Here is a 23,196-nt window from a genome sequence, read left to right as displayed (position 1 = left end):
AGGGTCTAAAACAGGGTTAAATGAACTGGGCTGGGAGTTGGTACTGGTGTAAATCTCTTTTTCAGGTTGTGTTACCTGGTCTTGGTTAAAAACTAAGGTTTCAACAGTTAAAATGCTAATGAGGCTGGGAGTTGGTAAATGAACTAATGAGGAGTCTCTAGGAGGTTAAAGGTGTGGTTACCTGGGCTGGGAGTTGGTACTGAGGTGTCTCTATGTTAAGGTGTTACCTGGTCTGAGGAGGGTTAAATGTTACCTAATCTTGAACAGGAGGCTGGGCTGGGAGGGGTACTGGTGTCTCTATGTTAAGGTGTGTTAGGGGTCTGAAGTAACAGGAGAGCTGGGCTGGGAGTGAGGGTACTGGTGTCTCTATGTTAAGGTGTGGTTACCTGGTCTGGGAGTTTGGTACTGGTGTCTCTATGTTAAGGTGTGTTACCTGGTCTTGGTAACAGGAGAGCTGGGCTGGGAGTAGGGGTCTGAGGGGTCATGTTTAGGGTGTCTCTATGTTAGGAGGTGTCTGAGGGGTTACCTGGTCTTGGTAACAGGAGAGCTGGGCTGGGAGGTTGGTGATGTTAAGGGTGTCTTACCTGGCCTGGGGTCAGTACAGGTGTCTGGGACTAAGGGGTTACCTGGGATTGGTCAACAGGAAGAGTTTAGGGGTACTGGTGTCTATGTTAAGGTGTGTGTTACCTGGTCTTGGTAACAGGTCAGCTGGGCTGGGAGGGGTACTGAGGGGTCCTATGTTAAGGTGTGGTTACCTGGGCTGGGAGTTGGGTACAGGTGTCTCTATGTTAAGGTGTTACCTGGTCTTTACAGGAGAGCTGGGCTGGGAGATTAGGGTACTGGTGTCTCTATGTTAATGCAGGTGGCCTAGTTACCTGGGCTGGGAGTTCATCACTCAGGTGTCTCTATGTTAAGGTGTGTTACCTGGTCTTGGTAACAGGAGAGCTGGGCTGGGAGTTGGTACTGGTGTCTCTATGTTAAGGTGTGTTACCTGGTCTTGGTAACAGGAGAGCTGGGCTGGGAGTTGGTACTGGTGTCTCTATGTTAAGGTCTTGGTTACCTGGGCTGGGAGTTGGTACTGGTGTCTCTATGTTAAGGTGTGGTTACCTGGTCTTGGTAACAGGAGAGCTGGGCTGGGAGTGGTACTGGTGTCTCTATGTTAAGGTGTGGTTACCTGGGCTGGGAGTTGGTACAGGTGTCTCTATGTTAAGGTGTGGTTACCTGGGCTGGTAACAGGAGAGCTGGTGTCTCTATGTTAAGGTGTAAGGTGTTACCTGTCTTGGTAACAGGAGAGCTGGGCTGGGAGTTGGTACAGGTGTCTCTATGTTAAGGTGTGTTACCTGGTCTTGGTAACAGGAGAGCTGGGCTGGGAGTTGGTACTGGTGTCTCTATGTTAAGGTGTGGTTACCTGGTCTTGGTAACAGGAGAGCTGGGCTGGGAGTAAGGGTACTGGTGTCTCTATGTTAAGGTGTTACCTGGGCTGGGAGTTGGTACAGGTGTCTCTATGTTAAGGTGTGTTACCTGGTCTTTAACAGGAGAGCTGGGCCTGGGTACTGGTGTCTCTATGTTAAGGTGGTACCTGGTGTCTCAGGTGGTATGTTAAGGTGTGTTACCTGGGCTGGGAGTTGGTACTGGTGTCTCTATGTTAAGGTGTGTTACCTGGTCTTGGTAACAGGAGAGCTGGGCTGGGAGTTGGTACTGGTGTCTCTATGTTAAGGTGTGGTTACCTGGGCTGGGAGTTGGTACTGGTGTCTCTATGTTAAGGTGTGGTTACCTGGTCTTGGTAACAGGAGAGCTGGGCTGGGAGTGGGTACTGGTGTCTCTATGTTAAGGTGTGTTACCTGGTCTTGGTAACAGGAGAGCTGGGCTGGGAGTTGGTACTGGTGTCTCTATGTTAAGGTGTGTTACCTGGGCTGGGAGTGGTACTGGTGTCTCTAAGGTGTGTTACCTGGTCTTGGTAACAGGAGAGCTGGGCTGGGAGTTGGTACTGGTGTCTATGTTAAGGTGTGTTACCTGGGTGGGAGTTGGTACTGGTGTCTCTATGTTAAGCTGGTCTTGCTGGGCTACCTGGTCTGGGAGTGGGTACTGGTGTCTCTATGTTAAGGTGTGTTACCTGGTCTTGGTAACAGGAGAGCTGGGCTGGGAGTGGGTACTGGTGTCTCTATGTTAAGGTGTGTTACCTGGTCTTGGTAACAGGAGAGCTGGGCTGGGAGTGGGTACTGGTGTCTCTATGTTAAGGTGTGTTACCTGGGTCTAACAGGAGAGCTGGGCTGGGAGTGGGTACTGGTGTCTCTATGTTAAGGTGTGTTACCTGGTCTTGGTAACAGGAGAGCTGGGCTGGGAGTGGGTACAGGTGTCTCTATGTTAAGGTGTGTTACCTGGTCTTGGGAGCTGAGTTGGTACAGGTGTCATGTTCTATGTTAAGGGTGTTACCTGGTTACCTGGTAACAGGAGAGCTGGGAGTGGGTACTGGTGTCTCTATGTTAAGGTGTGTTACCTAGTCTTGGTAACAGGAGAGCTGGGCTGGGAGTGGGTACTGGTGTCTCTATGTTAAGGTGTGTTACCTGGGCTGGGAGTTGGTACAGGTGTCTCTATGTTAAGGTGTGTTACCTGGTCTTGGTAACAGGAGAGCTGGGCTGGGAGTGGGTACTGGTGTTGCTGTCTGAGCCGGTGGTCTTGTTGCTGTAGACTCTCCTACCTGGCACCGTCAGAGTCTTATTCACTGTAGACAAGACAGGAGATGGCTTTGGCTGGAGAGAGAGGAGGGGAGGAGAGGGGGGAGAGGAGGGAGAGAGAGGGGGAGAGAGGAGGGAGAGAGAGAAGAGGGGGAGAGAGAGAGGAGGGGAGAGAGTGAGAGGAGGGCAGAGAAGAGAGAGAGGGTAGAGAGGGGGCAAAGAGAGAGAGGGGGAGGAGGGGGCAAATAGAGCGGGCAAATAGAGAGAGCGGGCAAATAGAGAGAGGGGAGAGAGAGAGAGAACATGTACAGGTTATTAAGATATAATCTAGATATTATACAGGTACTATAACAGGTACTATAACAGGTATTATAACAGGTACAGATATTATAACAGGTATTATAACAGGTACTATAACAGGTATTATAACAGGTAATATAACAGGTACTATAACAGGTACAGATATTATAACAGGTATTATAACAGGTACTATAACAGGTACTATAACAGGTACAGATATTATAACAGGTACTATAACAGGTACTATAACAGGTACTATAACAGGTATTATAACAGGTACAGATATTATAACAGGTATTATAACAGGTACTATAACAGGTACTATAACAGGTACTATAACAGGTACTATAACAGGTATTATAACAGGTACTATAACAGGTATTATAACAGGTATTATAACAGGTACTATAACAGGTATTATAACAGGTACTATAACAGGTACTATAACAGGTACTATAACAGGTATTATAACAGGTACAGATATTATAACAGGTACTATAACAGGTACTATAACAGGTACTATAACAGGTATTATAACAGGTACAGATATTATAACAGGTATTATAACAGGTACTATAACAGGTACTATAACAGGTACTATAACAGGTATTATAACAGGTACTATAACAGGTACTATAACAGGTATTATAACAGGTATTATAACAGGTATTATAACAGGTACTATAACAGGTATTATAACAGGTACTATACAGGTATTATAACAGGTACTATAACAGGTATTGTAACAGGTACTATAACAGGTACTATAACAGGTATTATAACAGGTACTATAACAGGTACTATAACAGGTACTATAACAGGTATTATAACAGGTACAGATATTATAACAGGTACTATAACAGGTACTATAACAGGTACTATAACAGGTACAGATATTATAACAGGTATTATAACAGGTACTATAACAGGTACTATAACAGGTACTATAACAGGTATTATAACAGGTATTATAACAGGTACTATAACAGGTACTATAACAGGTATTATAACAGGTATTATAACAGGTACTATAACAGGTATTATAACAGGTACTATACAGGTATTATAACAGGTACTATAACAGGTATTATAACAGGTACTATAACAGGTATTATAACAGGTACTATAACAGGTACTATAACAGGTATTATAACAGGTACTATAACAGGTACTATAACAGGTATTATAACAGGTACAGGTATTATAACAGGTATTATAACAGGTACTATAACAGGTACTATAACAGGTATTATAACAGGTACAGGTATTATAACAGGTATTATAACAGGTACTATAACAGGTACTATAACAGGTATTATAACAGGTACTATAACAGGTATTATAACAGGTAATATAACAGGTACTATAACAGGTACTATAACAGGTATTATAACAGGTATTATAACAGGTACTATAACAGGTATTATAACAGGTACAGATATTATAACAGGTATTATAACAGGTATTATAACAGGTACTATAACAGGTACTATAACAGGTAATATAACAGGTATTATAACAGGTACTATAACAGGTATTATAACAGGTATTATAACAGGTACTATAACAGGTACTATAACAGGTATTATAACAGGTACAGATATTATAACAGGTATTATAACAGGTATTATAACAGGTATTATAACAGGTATTATAACAGGTACAGGTATTATAACAGGTAATATAACAGGTATTATAACAGGTACTATAACAGGTATTATAACAGGTATTATAACAGGTACTATAACAGGTATTATAACAGGTACTATAACAGGTATTATAACAGGTACAGATATTATAACAGGTACTATAACAGGTAATATAACAGGTATTATAACAGGTAATATAACAGGTACTATAACAGGTATTATAACAGGTACTATAACAGGTACTATAACAGGTATTATAACAGGTATTATAACAGGTACTATAACAGGTATTATAACAGGTAATATAACAGGTATTATAACAGGTATTATAACAGGTATTATAACAGGTATTATAACAGGTACTATAACAGGTATTATAACAGGTAATATAACAGGTATTATAACAGGTAATATAACAGGTATTATAACAGGTACTATAACAGGTACTATAACAGGTACTATAACAGGTATTATAACAGGTATTATAACAGGTATTATAACAGGTACTATAACAGGTATTATAACAGGTACTATAACAGGTATTATAACAGGTACTATAACAGGTACTATAACAGGTACAGGTATTATAACAGGTACTATAACAGGTATTATAACAGGTATTATAACAGGTACTATAACAGGTACTATAACAGGTACAGGTACTATAACAGGTACTATAACAGGTACTATAACAGGTATTATAACAGGTATTATAACAGGTACTATAACAGGTACTATAACAGGTATTATAACAGGTACTATAACAGGTACTATAACAGGTATTATAACAGGTACTATAACAGGTACTATAACAGGTACTATAACAGGTATTATAACAGGTACTATAACAGGTACTATAACAGGTATTATAACAGGTATTATAACAGGTACTATAACAGGTACTATAACAGGTATTATAACAGGTATTATAACAGGTACTATAACAGGTACTATAACAGGTACTATAACAGGTATTATAACAGGTACTATAACAGGTAACAGGTATTATAACAGGTTATAACAGGTACTATAACAGGTACTATAACAGGTATTATAACAGGTATTATAACAGGTACTATAACAGGTACTATAACAGGTATTATAACAGGTATTATAACAGGTACTATAACAGGTACTATAACAGGTATTATAACAGGTATTATAACAGGTACTATAACAGGTATTATAACAGGTACTATAACAGGTACTATAACAGGTATTATAACAGGTACTATAACAGGTACTATAACAGGTACTATAACAGGTATTATAACAGGTACTATAACAGGTATTATAACAGGTAATATAACAGGTATTATAACAGGTACTATAACAGGTATTATAACAGGTACTATAACAGGTATTATAACAGGTATTATAACAGGTATTATAACAGGTACTATAACAGGTATTATAACAGGTAATATAACAGGTACTATAACAGGTACTATAACAGGTATTATAACAGGTATTATAACAGGTACTATAACAGGTATTATAACAGGTACAGGTACTATAACAGGTATTATAACAGGTAATATAACAGGTATTATAACAGGTAATATAACAGGTAATATAACAGGTATTATAACAGGTACTATAACAGGTATTATAACAGGTATTATAACAGGTATTATAACAGGTATTATAACAGGTATTATAACAGGTATTATAACAGGTATTATAACAGGTATTATAACAGGTATTATAACAGGTACTATAACAGGTATTATAACAGGTACTATAACAGGTATTATAACAGGTACTATAACAGGTACTATAACAGGTACTATAACAGGTATTATAACAGGTATTATAACAGGTACTATAACAGGTACTATAACAGGTATTATAACAGGTATTATAACAGGTACTATAACAGGTATTATAACAGGTACTATAACAGGTATTATAACAGGTATTATAACAGGTACTATAACAGGTATTATAACAGGTATTATAACAGGTACTATAACAGGTACTATAACAGGTATTATAACAGGTACTATAACAGGTACTATAACAGGTATTATAACAGGTACTATAACAGGTATTATAACAGGTATTATAACAGGTACAGGTATTATAACAGGTATTATAACAGGTACTATAACAGGTACTATAACAGGTATTATAACAGGTACTATAACAGGTATTATAACAGGTACTATAACAGGTATTATAACAGGTACTATAACAGGTACTATAACAGGTATTATAACAGGTATTATAACAGGTATTATAACAGGTACTATAACAGGTATTATAACAGGTATTATAACAGGTATTATAACAGGTACAGGTATTATAACAGGTACTATAACAGGTATTATAACAGGTACTATAACAGGTATTATAACAGGTACTATAACAGGTATTATAACAGGTATTATAACAGGTAGTATAACAGGTACTATAACAGGTATTATAACAGGTATTATAACAGGTATTATAACAGGTATTATAACAGGTACTATAACAGGTATTATAACAGGTACAGATATTATAACAGGTATTATAACAGGTAATATAACAGGTACTATAACAGGTAATATAACAGGTATTATAACAGGTACTATAACAGGTATTATAACAGGTAATATAACAGGTACTATAACAGGTATTATAACAGGTACTATAACAGGTAATATAACAGGTACTATAACAGGTATTATAACAGGTATTATAACAGGTATTATAACAGGTATTATAACAGGTATTATAACAGGTATTATAACAGGTAATATAACAGGTACAGATATTATAACAGGTACTATAACAGGTATTATAACAGGTACTATAACAGGTATTATAACAGGTACTATAACAGGTATTATAACAGGTACTATAACAGGTATTATAACAGGTATTATAACAGGTACAGATATTATAACAGGTATTATAACAGGTAATATAACAGGTATTATAACAGGTACTATAACAGGTATTATAACAGGTAATATAACAGGTACTATAACAGGTATTATAACAGGTACAGGTATTATAACAGGTATTATAACAGGTACTATAACAGGTATTATAACAGGTACTATAATATAACAGGTACTATAACAGGTACTATAACAGGTATTATAACAGGTAATATAACAGGTACTATAACAGGTATTATAACAGGTACTATAACAGGTACTATAACAGGTATTATAACAGGTATTATAACAGGTACTATAACAGGTATTATAACAGGTATTATAACAGGTACTATAATATAACAGGTACTATAACAGGTACTATAACAGGTACTATAACAGGTACTATAATATAACAGGTACTATAACAGGTACTATAACAGGTATTATAACAGGTACAGGTATTATAACAGGTATTATAACAGGTATTATAACAGGTACTATAATATAACAGGTACTATAACAGGTACTATAACAGGTACTATAACAGGTATTATAACAGGTAATATAACAGGTACTATAACAGGTATTATAACAGGTACTATAACAGGTACTATAACAGGTACTATAACAGGTACTATAACAGGTACTATAACAGGTATTATAACAGGTATTATAACAGGTACAGGTACTATAACAGGTATTATAACAGGTACTATAACAGGTATTATAACAGGTATTATAACAGGTACTATAACAGGTACTATAACAGGTAATATAACAGGTACTATAACAGGTACTATAACAGGTATTATAACAGGTACTATAACAGGTATTATAACAGGTACTATAATATAACAGGTACTATAACAGGTACTATAACAGGTACTATAACAGGTATTATAACAGGTATTATAACAGGTACTATAACAGGTATTATAACAGGTACTATAATATAACAGGTACTATAACAGGTACTATAACAGGTACTATAACAGGTACTATAACAGGTACTATAATATAACAGGTACTATAACAGGTACTATAACAGGTACTATAACAGGTATTATAACAGGTACAGGTATTATAACAGGTATTATAACAGGTACTATAACAGGTATTATAACAGGTACTATAATATAACAGGTACTATAACAGGTACTATAACAGGTACTATAACAGGTATTATAACAGGTAATATAACAGGTATTATAACAGGTACTATAACAGGTACTATAACAGGTATTATAACAGGTAATATAACAGGTACTATAACAGGTATTATAACAGGTATTATAACAGGTATTATAACAGGTACTATAACAGGTACTATAACAGGTATTATAACAGGTATTATAACAGGTACTATAACAGGTATTATAACAGGTACTATAATATAACAGGTACTATAACAGGTACTATAACAGGTATTATAACAGGTACTATAACAGGTACTATAACAGGTACTATAACAGGTATTATAACAGGTATTATAACAGGTATTATAACAGGTACTATAACAGGTATTATAACAGGTACTATAACAGGTACTATAACAGGTATTATAACAGGTATTATAACAGGTACTATAACAGGTACTATAACAGGTATTATAACAGGTATTATAACAGGTATTATAACAGGTACTATAACAGGTACTATAACAGGTATTATAACAGGTACAGGTACTATAACAGGTATTATAACAGGTAATATAACAGGTATTATAACAGGTACTATAACAGGTACTATAACAGGTATTATAACAGGTATTATAACAGGTATTATAACAGGTACTATAACAGGTACTATAACAGGTATTATAACAGGTATTATAACAGGTACTATAACAGGTACTATAACAGGTACTATAACAGGTATTATAACAGGTATTATAACAGGTATTATAACAGGTACTATAACAGGTACTATAACAGGTATTATAACAGGTACTATAACAGGTACTATAACAGGTATTATAACAGGTAATATAACAGGTATTATAACAGGTAATATAACAGGTATTATAACAGGTAATATAACAGGTAATATAACAGGTACTATAACAGGTATTATAACAGGTAATATAACAGGTACTATAACAGGTATTATAACAGGTACAGGTATTATAACAGGTATTATAACAGGTATTATAACAGGTACAGGTATTATAACAGGTATTATAACAGGTATTATAACAGGTACTATAACAGGTACAGGTATTATAACAGGTATTATAACAGGTAATATAACAGGTATTATAACAGGTATTATAACAGGTATTATAACAGGTATTATAACAGGTACTATAACAGGTACTATAACAGGTATTATAACAGGTACTATAACAGGTACTATAACAGGTATTATAACAGGTACTATAACAGGTATTATAACAGGTACTATAACAGGTATTATAACAGGTATTATAACAGGTATTATAACAGGTAATATAACAGGTATTATAACAGGTACAGGTATTATAACAGGTAATATAACAGGTATTATAACAGGTACAGGTATTATAACAGGTATTATAACAGGTAATATAACAGGTACTATAACAGGTACAGGTATTATAACAGGTACAGGTATTATAACAGGTACTATAACAGGTACTATAACAGGTAATATAACAGGTACTATAACAGGTAATATAACAGGTACTATAACAGGTACTATAACAGGTACTATAACAGGTACAGGTATTATAACAGGTACAGGTATTATAACAGGTACTATAACAGGTACTATAACAGGTACTATAACAGGTATTATAACAGGTACTATAACAGGTACTATAACAGGTACTATAACAGGTATTATAACAGGTACTATAACAGGTACTATAACAGGTACTATAACATGTATTATAACAGGTACTATAACAGGTACTATAACAGGTATTATAACAGGTATTATAACAGGTACTATAACAGGTACTATAACAGGTAATATAACAGGTATTATAACAGGTATTATAACAGGTAATATAACAGGTAATATAACAGGTATTATAACAGGTAATATAACAGGTACTATAACAGGTATTATAACAGGTACTATAACAGGTATTATAACAGGTACTATACAGGTATTATAACAGGTATTATAACAGGTAATATAACAGGTACTATACAGGTATTATAACAGGTACTATAACAGGTATTATAACAGGTATTATAACAGGTACTATAACAGGTACTATAACAGGTAATATAACAGGTATTATAACAGGTATTATAACAGGTACTATAACAGGTATTATAACAGGTATTATAACAGGTATTATAACAGGTATTATAACAGGTACTATAACAGGTATTATAACAGGTACTATAACAGGTATTATAACAGGTACTATAACAGGTATTATAACAGGTACTATAACAGGTATTATAACAGGTACAGGTATTATAACAGGTATTATAACAGGTATTATAACAGGTACTATAACAGGTACTATAACAGGTATTATAACAGGTATTATAACAGGTAATATAACAGGTAATATAACAGGTATTATAACAGGTATTATAACAGGTACTATAACAGGTATTATAACAGGTATTATAACAGGTACTATAACAGGTATTATAACAGGTATTATAACAGGTAATATAACAGGTATTATAACAGGTACTATAACAGGTATTATAACAGGTACAGGTAATATAACAGGTACTATACAGGTGAGGTCCTTACCTTTCCCGTCAGCAGCACCGTTCTGGCCTCTGATGATAAATACTCCTTATCATTGATCAGGTCCTGGAAGGGAGACAACTTTATTAAATACTGCTTATCATTGATCAGGTCCTGGAAGGGAGACAACTTTATTAAATACTGCTTATCATTGATCAGGTCCTGGAAGGGAGACAACTTTATTAAATACTGCTTATCATTGATCAGGTCCTGGAAGGGAGACAACTTTATTAAATACTGCTTATCATTGATCAGGTCCTGGAAGGAGACATTAAATACTGCTTATCATTGATCAGGTCCTGGAAGGAGACATTAAATACTGCTTATCATTGATCAGGTCCTGGAAGGAGACATTAAATACTGCTTATCATTGATCAGTTCCTGGAAGGGAGACAACTTTATTAAATAATGCTTATCATTGATCAGGTCCTGGAAGGGAGACAACTTTATTAAATAATGCTTATCATTGATCAGGTCCTGGAAGGGAGACAACTTTATTAAATGCTGCTTATCATTGATCAGGTCCTGGAAGGAGACAACTTTATTAAATACTGCTTATCATTGATCAGGTCCTGGAAGGGAGACAACTTTATTAAATACTGCTTATCATTGATCAGGTCCTGGAAGGAGACAACTTTATTAAATACTGCTTATCATTGATCAGGTCCTGGAAGGGAGACAACTTATTAAATACTGCTTATCATTGATCAGGTCCTGGAAGGGAGACAACTTTATTAAATACTCCTTATCATTGATCAGGTCCTGGAAGGAGACAACTTATTAAATACTGCTTATCATTGATCAGGTCCTGGAAGGAGACAACTTTATTAAATACTCCTTATCATTGATCAGGAGACAACTTTATTAAATACTGCTTATCATTGATCAGGTCCTGGAAGGAGACAACTATTAAATACTGCTTATCATTGATCAGGTCCTGGAAGGAGACAACTTTATTAAATACTGCTTATCATTGATCAGGTCCTGGAAGGAGGTTTATTAAATACTGCTTATCATTGATCAGGTCCTGGAAGGAGACATTAAATACTGCTTATCATTGATCAGGTCCTGGAAGGAGACATTAAATACTGCTTATCATTGATCAGGTCCTGGAAGGAGACAACTTTATTAAATACTGCTTATCATTGATCAGGTCCTGGAAGGAGACAACTTTATTAAATACTGCTTATCATTGATCAGGTCCTGGAAGGGAGACAACTTTATTAAATACTCCTTATCATTGATCAGGTCCTGGAAGGAGACAACTTTATTAAATACTGCTTATCATTGATCAGGTCCTGGAAGGGAGACAACTTTATTAAATACTGCTTATCATTGATCAGGTCCTGGAAGGGAGACAACTTTATTAAATACTCCTTATCATTGATCAGGTCCTGGAAGGGAGACAACTTTATTAAATACTGCTTATCATTGATCAGGTCCTGGAAGGAGACAACTTTATTAAATACTGCTTATCATTGATCAGGTCCTGGAAGGAGACAACTTTATTAAATACTGCTTATCATTGATCAGGTCCTGGAAGGAGACATTAAATACTGCTTATCATTGATCAGGTCCTGGAAGGAGACATTAAATACTGCTTATCATTGATCAGGTCCTGGAAGGGAGACAACTTTATTAAATACTGCTTATCATTGATCAGGTCCTGGAAGGAGACAACTTTATTAAATACTGCTTATCATTGATCAGGTCCTGGAAGGAGACAACTTTATTAAATACTGCTTATCATTGATCAGGTCCTGGAAGGAGACATTAAATACTGCTTATCATTGATCAGGTCCTGGAAGGAGACAACTTTATTAAATACTGCTTATCATTGATCAGGTCCTGGAAGGGAGACAACTTTATTAAATACTGCTTATCATTGATCAGGTCCTGGAAGGAGACAACTTTATTAAATACTGCTTATCATTGATCAGGTCCTGGAAGGAGACATTAAATACTGCTTATCATTGATCAGGTCCTGGAAGGAGACAACTTTATTAAATACTGCTTATCACTGATCAGGTCCTGGAAGGAGACATTAAATACTGCTTATCATTGATCAGGTCCTGGAAGGGAGACAACTTTATTAAATACTGCTTATCATTGATCAGGTCCTGGAAGGGAGACAACTTTATTAAATACTGCTTATCATTGATCAGGTCCTGGAAGGAGACAACTTTATTAAATACTGCTTATCATTGATCAGGTCCTGGAAGGAGACAACTTTATTAAATACTGCTTATCATTGATCAGGTCCTGGAAGGAGACAACTTTATTAAATACTGCTTATCATTGATCAGGTCCTGGAAGGGAGACAACTTTATTAAATACTGCTTATCATTGATCAGGTCCTGGAAGGGAGACAACTTTATTAAATACTGCTTATCATTGATCAGGTCCTGGAAGGGAGACAACTTTATTAAATACTGCTTATCATTGATCAGGTCCTGGAAGGGAGACAACTTTATTAAATACTGCTTATCATTGATCAGGTCCTGGAAGGAGACAACTTTATTAAATACTGCTTATCATTGATCAGGTCCTGGAAGGAGACAACTTTATTAAATACTGCTTATCATTGATCAGGTCCTGGAAGGAGACAACTTTATTAAATACTGCTTATCATTGATCAGGTCCTGGAAGGGATACAACTTTATTAAATACTGCTTATCATTGATCAGGTCCTGGAAGGGAGACAACTTTATTAAATACTGCTTATCATTGATCAGGTCCTGGAAGGGAGACAACTTTATTAAATACTGCTTATCATTGATCAGGTCCTGGAAGGAGACAACTTTATTAAATACTGCTTATCATCGATCAGGTCCTGGAAGGGAGACAACTTTATTAAATACTGCTTATCATTGATCAGGTCCTGGAAGGAGACAACTTTATTAAATACTGCTTATCATTGATCAGGTCCTGGAAGGGAGACAACTTTATTAAATACTGCTTATCATTGATCAGGTCCTGGAAGGAGACAACTTTATTAAATACTGCTTATCATTGATCAGGTCCTGGAAGGAGACAACTTTATTAAATACTGCTTATCATTGATCAGGTCCTGGAAGGGAGACAACTTTATTAAATACTGCTTATCATTGATCAGGTCCTGGAAGGGAGACAACTTATTTACGCAAACTTTGTGTGTGTGTATGTATATGTGTGTGTGTGTGGTGTGTGTGTATGGTGTGTGTGTGTGTGTGTATGGTGTATATGTATGACGTGTGTGATGTGATGTGTATGTGGTGTGTGTGTATGTGTATGTGTGTGTGTGTGTGTGTGTGTGTGTGTGTGTGTGTGTGTATGGTGTGTGATGTGTGTTTATGGTGTGTGTGTGTGGTGTGTGTGTGTGGTGTGTGTTTATGGTGTGTGTGTGTGGTGTGTGTGGTGTGTGTGTATGGTGTGTGTGTATGTGTATGGTGTGTGTGTGTGTATGGTGTATATGTATGACGTGTATGATGTGATGTGTATGTGGTGTGTGTGTGTGTGTGTGTACCTTGTCAGGAGGAGTGTAGAACTTGGATGGCAGGACGGGGTCTTTAGGAGACTCCAGATGACAGGCGGTCGACTTGTTCACGATCACGAACAACGCCACGTCACACACGATGTACAGCTTCTGTAACCACGACAACGCACAACACGTCAACAACACGCCAGTTTATCCAGAATCGATTAAGTTGACTGTTGGTAAGATCAATAAATCAATCAATGGAGAGAGAGAGAGAGAGGGGGGGGGGGGGGGATAGTCAGTTAACGTACTGGCTGAATGGGTCTATAGTCAGTTAACATACTGGCCGAATGGGTCTATAGTCAGTTAACATACTGAATGGGTCTATAGTCAGTTAACATACTGGCTGAATGGGTCTATAGTCAGTTAACGTACTGGCTGAATGGGTCTATAGTCAGTTAACATACTGGCTGAATGGGTCTATAGTCAGTTAACATACTGGCTGAATGGGTCTATAGTCAGTTAACGTACTGGCTGAATGGGTCTACAGTCAGTTAACATACTGGCTGAATGGGTCTATAGTCAGTTAACATACTGGCTGAATGGGTCTATAGTCAGTTAACATACTGGCTGAATGGGTCTATAGTCAGTTAACATACTGGCTGAATGGGTCTATAGTCAGTTAACATACTGGCTGAATGGGTCTATAGTCAACATACTGGCTGAATGGGTCTATAGTCAGTTAACGTACTGGCTGAATGGGTCTATGGTCTATAGTCAGTTAACATACTGGCTGAATGGGTCTATAGTCAGTTAACATACTGGCTGAATGGGTCTATAGTCAGTTAACATACTGGCTGAATGGGTCTATAGTCAGTTAACATACTGGCTGAATGGGTCTATAGTCAGTTAACATACTGGCTGAATGGGTCTATAGTCAGTTAACATACTGGCTGAATGGGTCTATAGTCAGTTAACATACTGGCTGAATGGGTCTATAGTCAGTTAACATACTGGCTGAATGGGTCTATAGTCAGTTAACATACTGGCTGAATGGGTCTATAGTCAGTTAACATACTGGCTGAATGGGTCTATAGTCAGTTAACATACTGGCTGAATGGGTCTATAGTCAGTTAACATACTGGCTGAATGGGTCTATAGTCAGTTAACATACTGGCTGAATGGGTCTATAGTCAGTTAACATACTGGCTGAATGGGTCTATAGTCAGTTAACATACTGGCCGAATGGGTCTATGGTCTATAGTCAGTTAACATACTGGCTGAATGGGTCTATAGTCAGTTAACATACTGGCTGAATGGGTCTATAGTCAGTTAACATACTGGCTGAATGGGTCTATAGTCAGTTAACATAATGGCTGAATGGGTCTATAGTCAGTTAACATACTGGCCGAATGGGTCTATGGTCTATAGTCAGTTAACATACTGGCTGAATGGGTCTATAGTCAGTTAACATACTGGCTGAATGGGTCTATAGTCAGTTAACATACTGGCTGAATGGGTCTATAGTCAGTTAACATAATGGCTGAATGGGTCTATAGTCAGTTAACATACTGGCTGAATGGGTCTATAGTCAGTTAACATACTGGCTGAATGGGTCTATAGTCAGTTAACGTACTGGCCGAATGGGTCTATAGTCAGTTAACATACTGGCTGAATGGGTCTATAGTCAGTTAACATACTGGCCGAATGGGTCTATAGTCAGTTAACATACTGGCTGAATGGGTCTACAGTCAGTTAACATACTGGCTGAATGGGTCTATAGTCAGTTAACATACTGGCTGAATGGGTCTACAGTCAGTTAACATACTGGCTGAATGGGTCTATAGTCAGTTAACATACTGGCTGAATGGGTCTACAGTCAGTTAACATACTGGCTGAATGGGTCTATAGTCAGTTAACATACTGGCTGAATGGGTCTATAGTCAGTTAACATACTGGCTGAATGGGTCTATAGTCAGTTAACATACTGGCTGAATGGGTCTATAGTCAGTTAACATACTGGCTGAATGGGTCTATAGTCAGTTAACATACTGGCTGAATGGGTCTATAGTCAGTTAACATACTGGCTGAATGGGTCTATAGTCAGTTAACATACTGGCTGAATGGGTCTATAGTCAGTTAACATACTGGCTGAATGGGTCTATAGTCAGTTAACATACTGGCGAATGGGTCTATAGTCAGTTAACATACTGGCTGAATGGGTCTATAGTCAGTTAACATACTGGCTAAATGGGTCTATAGTCAGTTAACATACTGGCTGAATGGGTCTATAGTCAGTTAACATACTGGCTGAATGGGTCTATAGTCAGTTAACATACTGGCTGAATGGGTCTATAGTCAGTTAACATACTGGCTGAATGGGTCTATAGTCAGTTAACATACTGGCTGAATGGGTCTATAGTCAGTTAACATACTGGCTGAATGGGTCTATAGTCAGTTAACATACTGGCTGAATGGGTCTATAGTCAGTTAACATACTGGCTGAATGGGTCTATAGTCAGTTAACATACTGGCTGAATGGGTCTATAGTCAGTTAACATACTGGCTGAATGGGTCTATAGTCAGTTAACATACTGGCTGAATGGGTCTATAGTCAGTTAACATACTGGCCGAATGGGTCTATAGTCAGTTAACATACTGGCTGAATGGGTCTATAGTCAGTTAACATACTGGCTGAATGGGTCTATAGTCAGTTAACATACTGGCTGAATGGGTCTATAGTCAGTTAACATACTGGCTGAATGGGTCTATAGTCAGTTAACATACTGGCTGAATGGGTCTATAGTCAGTTAACATACTGGCTGAATGGGTCTATAGTCAGTTAACATACTGGCTGAATGGGTCTATAGTCAGTTAACATACTGGCTGAATGGGTCTATAGTCAGTTAACGTACTGGCTGAATGGGTCTATAGTCAGTTAACATACTGGCTGAATGGGTCTATAGTCAGTTAACATACTGTGTGTGTGTGTGTGTGTGTGTGTGTGTGTGTGTGTGTGTGTACCTCGTTAGCCTTCGGGTCGTCAGGACACTGTGTGTGTACCTCGTTAGCCTTCGGGTCGTCAGGACACGGTGTGTGTGTGTGTGTGTGTGTACCTCGTTAGCCTTCGGGTCGTCAGGACACCGTGTGTGTGTGTGTGTGTACCTCGTTGGCCTTCGGGTCCTCAGGACACTGTGTGTGTGTGTGTGTGTGTGTGTGTGTGTACCTCGTTAGCCTTCGGGTCGTCAGGACACCGTGTGTGTGTGTGTGTATCTCGTTGGCCTTCGGGTCGTCAGGACACCGTGTGTGTGTGTGTGTACCTCGTTGGCCTTCGGGTCGTCAGGACACCGTGTGTGTGTGTGTGTACCTCGTTGGCCTTCGGGTCGTCAGGACACCGTGTGTGTGTGTGTGTGAGTGTACCTCGTTGGCCTTCGGGTCATCAGGACACTGTGTGTGTGTGTGTACCTCGTTGGCCTTCGGGTCGTCAGGACACTGTGTGTGTGTGTGTGTGTACCTCGTTGGCCTTCGGGTCGTCAGGACACTGTGTGTGTGTGTGTGTGTGTGTGTGTGTGTACCTCGTTGGCCTTCGGGTCGTCAGGACACTGTGTGTGTGTGTGTACCTCGTTGGCCTTCGGGTCGTCAGGACACTGTGTGTGTGTGTGTACCTCGTTGGCCTTCGGGTCGTCAGGACACTGTGTGTGTGTGTGTACCTCGTTGGCCTTCGGGTCGTCAGGACACTGTGTGTGTGTGTGTGTGTGTACCTCGTTGGCCTTCGGGTCGTCAGGACACTGTGCGTCTTTGGTCTGCTTGATGTTCTCCACCATTTTCCTCAGGAAAGCGTGACTGTTGTTCTCATTCTGGACCATCAACACCTCTAGCATGAACCACAGACACCTACACACACACACACACACACACACACACACACACACACACAACCATCAGAAATACTCTGATTTAGGAGGTTGAGGAGAGATGAAGAGGAGGGGCCATGTACTGTCTGATTGAGGAGAGATGAAGAGGAGAGGCCATGTACTGTCTGATTGAGGAGAGATGAAGAGGGGCCATGTACTGTCTGATGAAGAGGAGAGGCCATGTACTGTCTGATTGAGGAGAGATGAAGAGGAGGGGCCATGTACTGTCTGGTTGAGGAGAGATGAAGAGGAGAGGCCCTGTACTGTCTGATTGAGGAGAGATGAAGAGGAGGGGCCATGTACTGTCTGATTGAGGAGAGATGAAGAGGAGGGGCCATGTACTGTCTGATTGAGGAGAGATGAAGAGGAGAGGCCCTGTACTGTCTGATTGAGGAGAGATGAAGAGGAGAGGCCATGTACTGTCTGATGAAGAGGAGAGGTGATGTACTGTCTGATGAAGAGGAGAGGCCATGTACTGTCTGGTTTAGGAGAGATGAAGAGGAGAGGCCATGTACTGTCTGATTGAGGAGAGATGAAGAGGAGAGGCCATGTACTGTCTGGTTTAGGAGAGATGAAGAGGAGAGGCCATGTACTGTCTGGTTTAGGAGAGATGAAGAGGAGAGGCCATGTACTGTCTGGTTTAGGAGAGATGAAGAGGAGAGGCCATGTACTGTCTGGTTTAGGAGAGATGAAGAGGAGGGGCCATGTACTGTCTGATTGAGGAGAGATGAAGAGGAGAGGCCCTGTACTGTCTGATTGAGGAGAGATGAAGAGGAGAGGCCATGTACTGTCTGATGAAGAGGAGAGGTGATGTACTGTCTGATGAAGAGGAGAGGCCATGTACTGTCTGATGAAGAGGAGAGGCCATGTACTGTCTGATTGAGGAGGGATGAAGAGAGAGGTGATGTACTGTCTGATGAAGAGGAGAGGCCGTGTACTGTCTGATTGAGGAGGGATGAAGAGGAGAGGTGATGTACTGTCTGATGAAGAGGAGAGGTGATGTACTGTCTGATGAAGAGGAGAGCCCATGTACTGTCTGATGAAGAGGAGAGGCCATGTACTGTCTGATTGAGGAGAGATGAAGAGGAGAGGCCCTGTACTGTCTTGATTTAGGAGAGATGAAGAGGAGAGGCCATGTACTGTCTGATGAAGAGGAGAGGCCATGTACTGTCTGATTGAGGAGAGATGAAGAGGAGAGGCCCTGTACTGTCTTGATTTAGGAGAGATGAAGAGGAGAGGCCATGTACTGTCTGATTTAGGCCGTGTACTGTCTGATGAAGAGGAGAGGCCATGTACTGTCTGGTTTAGGAGAGATGAAGAGGAGAGGCCATGTACTGTCTGATGAAGAGGAGAGGCCATGTACTGTCTGGTTTAGGAGAGATGAAGAGGAGAGGCCATGTAGTGTCTGATTTAGGAGAGATGAAGAGGAGAGTGTGTGTATATGGTGTGTATGGTGTGTCTGTGTGTGTACACTCACTCCTTCAGGTCTCGGAGCTGTTCAAAGTCCTGAGGCTTGGTGAAGTCTGGGTCATGAGCCAATAGGTGGATCATATAAGGAACCACATACTCTGGTAGGAGAGACATCATCTTATCTATAGAGGGAGAAGAGGAGAGGAGGGGAGAGGGGGAGAGGAGGAGAGGAGGGAGAAGAAGGAGAGAGGGAGGAGGAGAGGAGGAGGAGAGGAGAGAGAGAAGGGAGAGAGAGAGGGGGAGAGAAGGGAGAGAGGAGGGGAGGAGGAGAGAGAGGAGAGGGGAGGAGAGGGAGGAGGAGAGAGGAGGGAGAGGAGGAGGAGGAGAGAGGAGAGAGGAGGAGGAGAGGAGAGAGGAGGGAGGAGGAGGAGAGGAGGGGGGGAGAGGAGGAGAGAAGGAGAGGAGGGAGAGAGGAGGGGAGAGGGAGAGAAGGGAGAGGAGGAGAGGGGGAGAGGGGAGAGGAAGGAGAGGAGGAGAGGAGGGGAGAGAGGGAGAAGGAGAGAGAGAGGGAGAAGGAGAGGGGAGGGAGGAGAAGAGAGGGAGGAGGAGGAGGAGAGCGGAGGAGGAGGAGAGCAGAGGAGGGAGAAGGAGGAGAGTGGAGGAGGGAGAAGGAGAAAGGAGGGGAAGGAGAGAGGAGGGGAGGAGGGAGAGGGAGGAGAGGAGGGGAGGAGGGAGAGGAGGAGAGTGGAGGAGAGGAGGAGAGAGGGAGAGGAGGGAGGAGAAGGAGAGGAGGGAGAAAGGAGGGGAGAGGGAGGGAGAGAGGGAGAGGGGGAGGGGAGAGAGCGGAGAGAGGAGGAGAGCAGAGGAGGGAGAAGGAGGAGAGTGGAGGAGGGAGAGGCAGGAGAGGGGTGTAGGGAAAGGGCGGAGACAGACAGGGAGGAGGACTTAGTAAGATTTCTGTCCTGATGTATTATCAGGGAGACAGACGGTCCTGATGTATTAACAGGGGTTGAGTCGTGTCCTGATGTATTATCAGTGGGGTTGAGTCGTGTCCTGATGTATTATCAGTGGGGTTGAGTCGTGTCCTGATGTATTAACAGTGGGGTTGAGTCGTGGGGTTGAGTCGTGTCTGATATATTAACAGTGGGGTTAGTCGTGTCCTGATGTATTATCAGTGGGGTTAGTCGTGTCCTGATGTATTATCAGTGGGGTTGAGTCGTGTCCTGATGTATTAACAGTGGGGTTGAGTCGTGGGGTTAGTCGTGTCCTGATATATTAACAGTGGGCGTGTCCTGTTGTATTAACAGTGGGGTTGAGTCGTGTCCTGATGTATTATCAGATTTCGTGTCCTGATGTATTAACAGTGGGGTTGAGTCGTGTCCTGATGTATTAACAGTGGGGTTGAGTCGTTGTCGTGTCCTGATATATTAACAGTGGGGTTGAGTCGTGTCCTGATGTATTACAGTGGGGTTTCGTGTCTGATGTATTATCAGTGGGGTTGAGTCGTGTCCTGTTGTATTAACAGTGGGGTTGAGTCGTGTCCTGATGTATTATCAGTGGGGTTGAGTCGTGTCCTGATGTATTAACAGTGGGGTTGAGTCGTGTCCTGATGTATTAACAGTGGGGTTGAGTCGTGTTACAGTCCGGTTCAACAAGAACCCCCTGGCCCACGGTTAGTGAACCGGACTGTAACACGACTCAACCTCACTGTTAATACATCAGGACACGACTCAACCCCACTGTTAATACATCAGGACACGACTCAACCCCACTGTTAATACATCAGGACACGACTCAACCCCACGACTCAACCCCACCGTGGGTCAGGGGGTTGTTGTTACGGTCCGGTTCACTAACCGTGGGCCAGGGGGTTGTTGTTACAGTCCGGTTCACTAACCGTGGGCCAGGGGTTGTTGTTACGGTCCGGTTCACTAACCGTGGGCCAGGGTTGTTGTTACGGTCCGGTTCACTAACCGTGGGCCAGGGGGTTGTTGTTACGGTCCGGTTCACTAACCGTGGGCCAGGGGGTTGTTGTTACGGTCCGGTTCACTAACCGTGGGCCAGGGGGTTGTTATGTTACGGTCCGGTTTACTAACCGTGGGTCAGGGGTTGTTGTTACGGTGGGTCAGGGGTTGTTGTTACGGTCCGGTTCACTAACCGTGGGCCAGGGGGGTTGTTGTTACAGTCCGGTTCACTAACCGTGGGCCAGGGGGTTGTTGTTACGGTCCGGTTCACTAACCGTGGGCCAGGGGGTTGTTGTTACGGTCCGGTTCACTAACCGTGGGCCAGGGGGTTGTTGTTACGGTCCGGTTCACTAACCGTGGGTCAGGGGTTTGTTGTTACGGTCCGGTTCACTAACCGTGGGCCAGGGGGTTGTTGTTACAGTCCGGTTCACTAACCGTGGGCCAGGGGGTTGTTGTTACGGTCCGGTTCACTAACCGTGGGCCAGGGGTTGTTGTTACGGTCGGTTCACTAACCCTGGGTCAGGGGTTGTTGTTACGGTCCGGTTCACTAACCGTGGGCCAGGGGGTTGTTATGTTACGGTCCGGTTCACTAACCGTGGGTCAGGGGGTTGTTGTTACGGTGGGTCAAGGGGTTGTGATTATGGTCCGGTTTACTAACCGTGTGCCAGGGGGTTGTTGTTACGGTCCGGTTCACTAACCGTGGGCCAGAGGGTTGTTGTTACGGTCCGGTTCACTAACCGTGGGCCAGGGGGTTGTTGTTACGGTCCGGTTCACTAACCGTGGGCCAGGGGTTGTTGTTACGGTCCGGTTCACTAACCGTGGGCCAGGGGTTGTTGTTACGGTCCGGTTCACTAACCGTGGGCCAGGGGGAGTGTTGTTACGGTCCGGTTCACTAACAGTGGGTCAGGGGGTTGTTGTTACGGTCCGGTTCACTAACCGTGGGCCAGGGGGTTGTTGTTACGGTCCGGTTCACTAACCGTGGGCCAGGAGGTTGTTATGTTACGGTCCGGTTCACTAACCGTGGGCCAGGGTTGTTACGGTCCGGTTCACTAACCGTGGGCCAGGGGTTGTTGTTACGGTCCGGTTTACTAACCGTGGGCCAGGGGTTGTTGTTACGGTCCGGTTCACTAACCGTGGGCCAGAGGGTTGTTGTTACGGTCGGTTCACTAACCGTGGGCCAGAGGGTTGTTGTTATAACCGGTTCACTAACCGTGGGCCAGGGGTTGTTGTTACGGTCCGGTTCACTAACCGTGGG

General features: G+C 40.8%; 1 protein-coding gene across 1 annotated transcript; it reads right to left on the bottom strand.

Moving 5' to 3' along the window:
- Positions 1-2,606: 2,606 nt before the first annotated feature.
- LOC135561952 (sister chromatid cohesion protein PDS5 homolog A-like) lies at positions 2,607-22,615 on the bottom strand. The gene is made up of 6 exons (XM_065004483.1): positions 22,600-22,615; positions 20,045-20,159; positions 18,415-18,547; positions 14,702-14,821; positions 11,200-11,262; positions 2,607-2,750 (listed from the first exon to the last, which is right to left on the bottom strand). Exons 2-6 carry the CDS (start codon positions 20,152-20,154, stop codon positions 2,607-2,609), a joined length of 570 nt encoding a protein of 189 aa, XP_064860555.1. The 5' UTR covers positions 20,155-20,159; positions 22,600-22,615.
- Positions 22,616-23,196: the final 581 nt, after the last annotated feature.

This window comes from Oncorhynchus nerka, linkage group LG18 (genome assembly GCF_034236695.1).
Source record: "Oncorhynchus nerka isolate Pitt River linkage group LG18, Oner_Uvic_2.0, whole genome shotgun sequence".
Taxonomy (NCBI): domain Eukaryota; kingdom Metazoa; phylum Chordata; class Actinopteri; order Salmoniformes; family Salmonidae; genus Oncorhynchus; species Oncorhynchus nerka.
Note: the sequence above shows the minus strand (reverse complement) of the source record. Positions and strands in the feature narration are given on the sequence as shown.

Coding starts and splice junctions, on each gene's coding strand:
- LOC135561952 (XM_065004483.1), bottom strand. CDS start 20,154: ATGATGTCTCTCCTACCAGAGTATGTGGTTCCTTATATGATCCACCTA. Junction 11,263..14,701: donor TCTACACTCCTCCTGACAAG/GTACACACACAC, acceptor TCTCCCTTCCAG/GACCTGATCAATGATAAGGA. Junction 2,751..11,199: donor CGGTGCTGCTGACGGGAAAG/GTAAGGACCTCA, acceptor CTCTCTCTCCAG/CCAAAGCCATCTCCTGTCTT.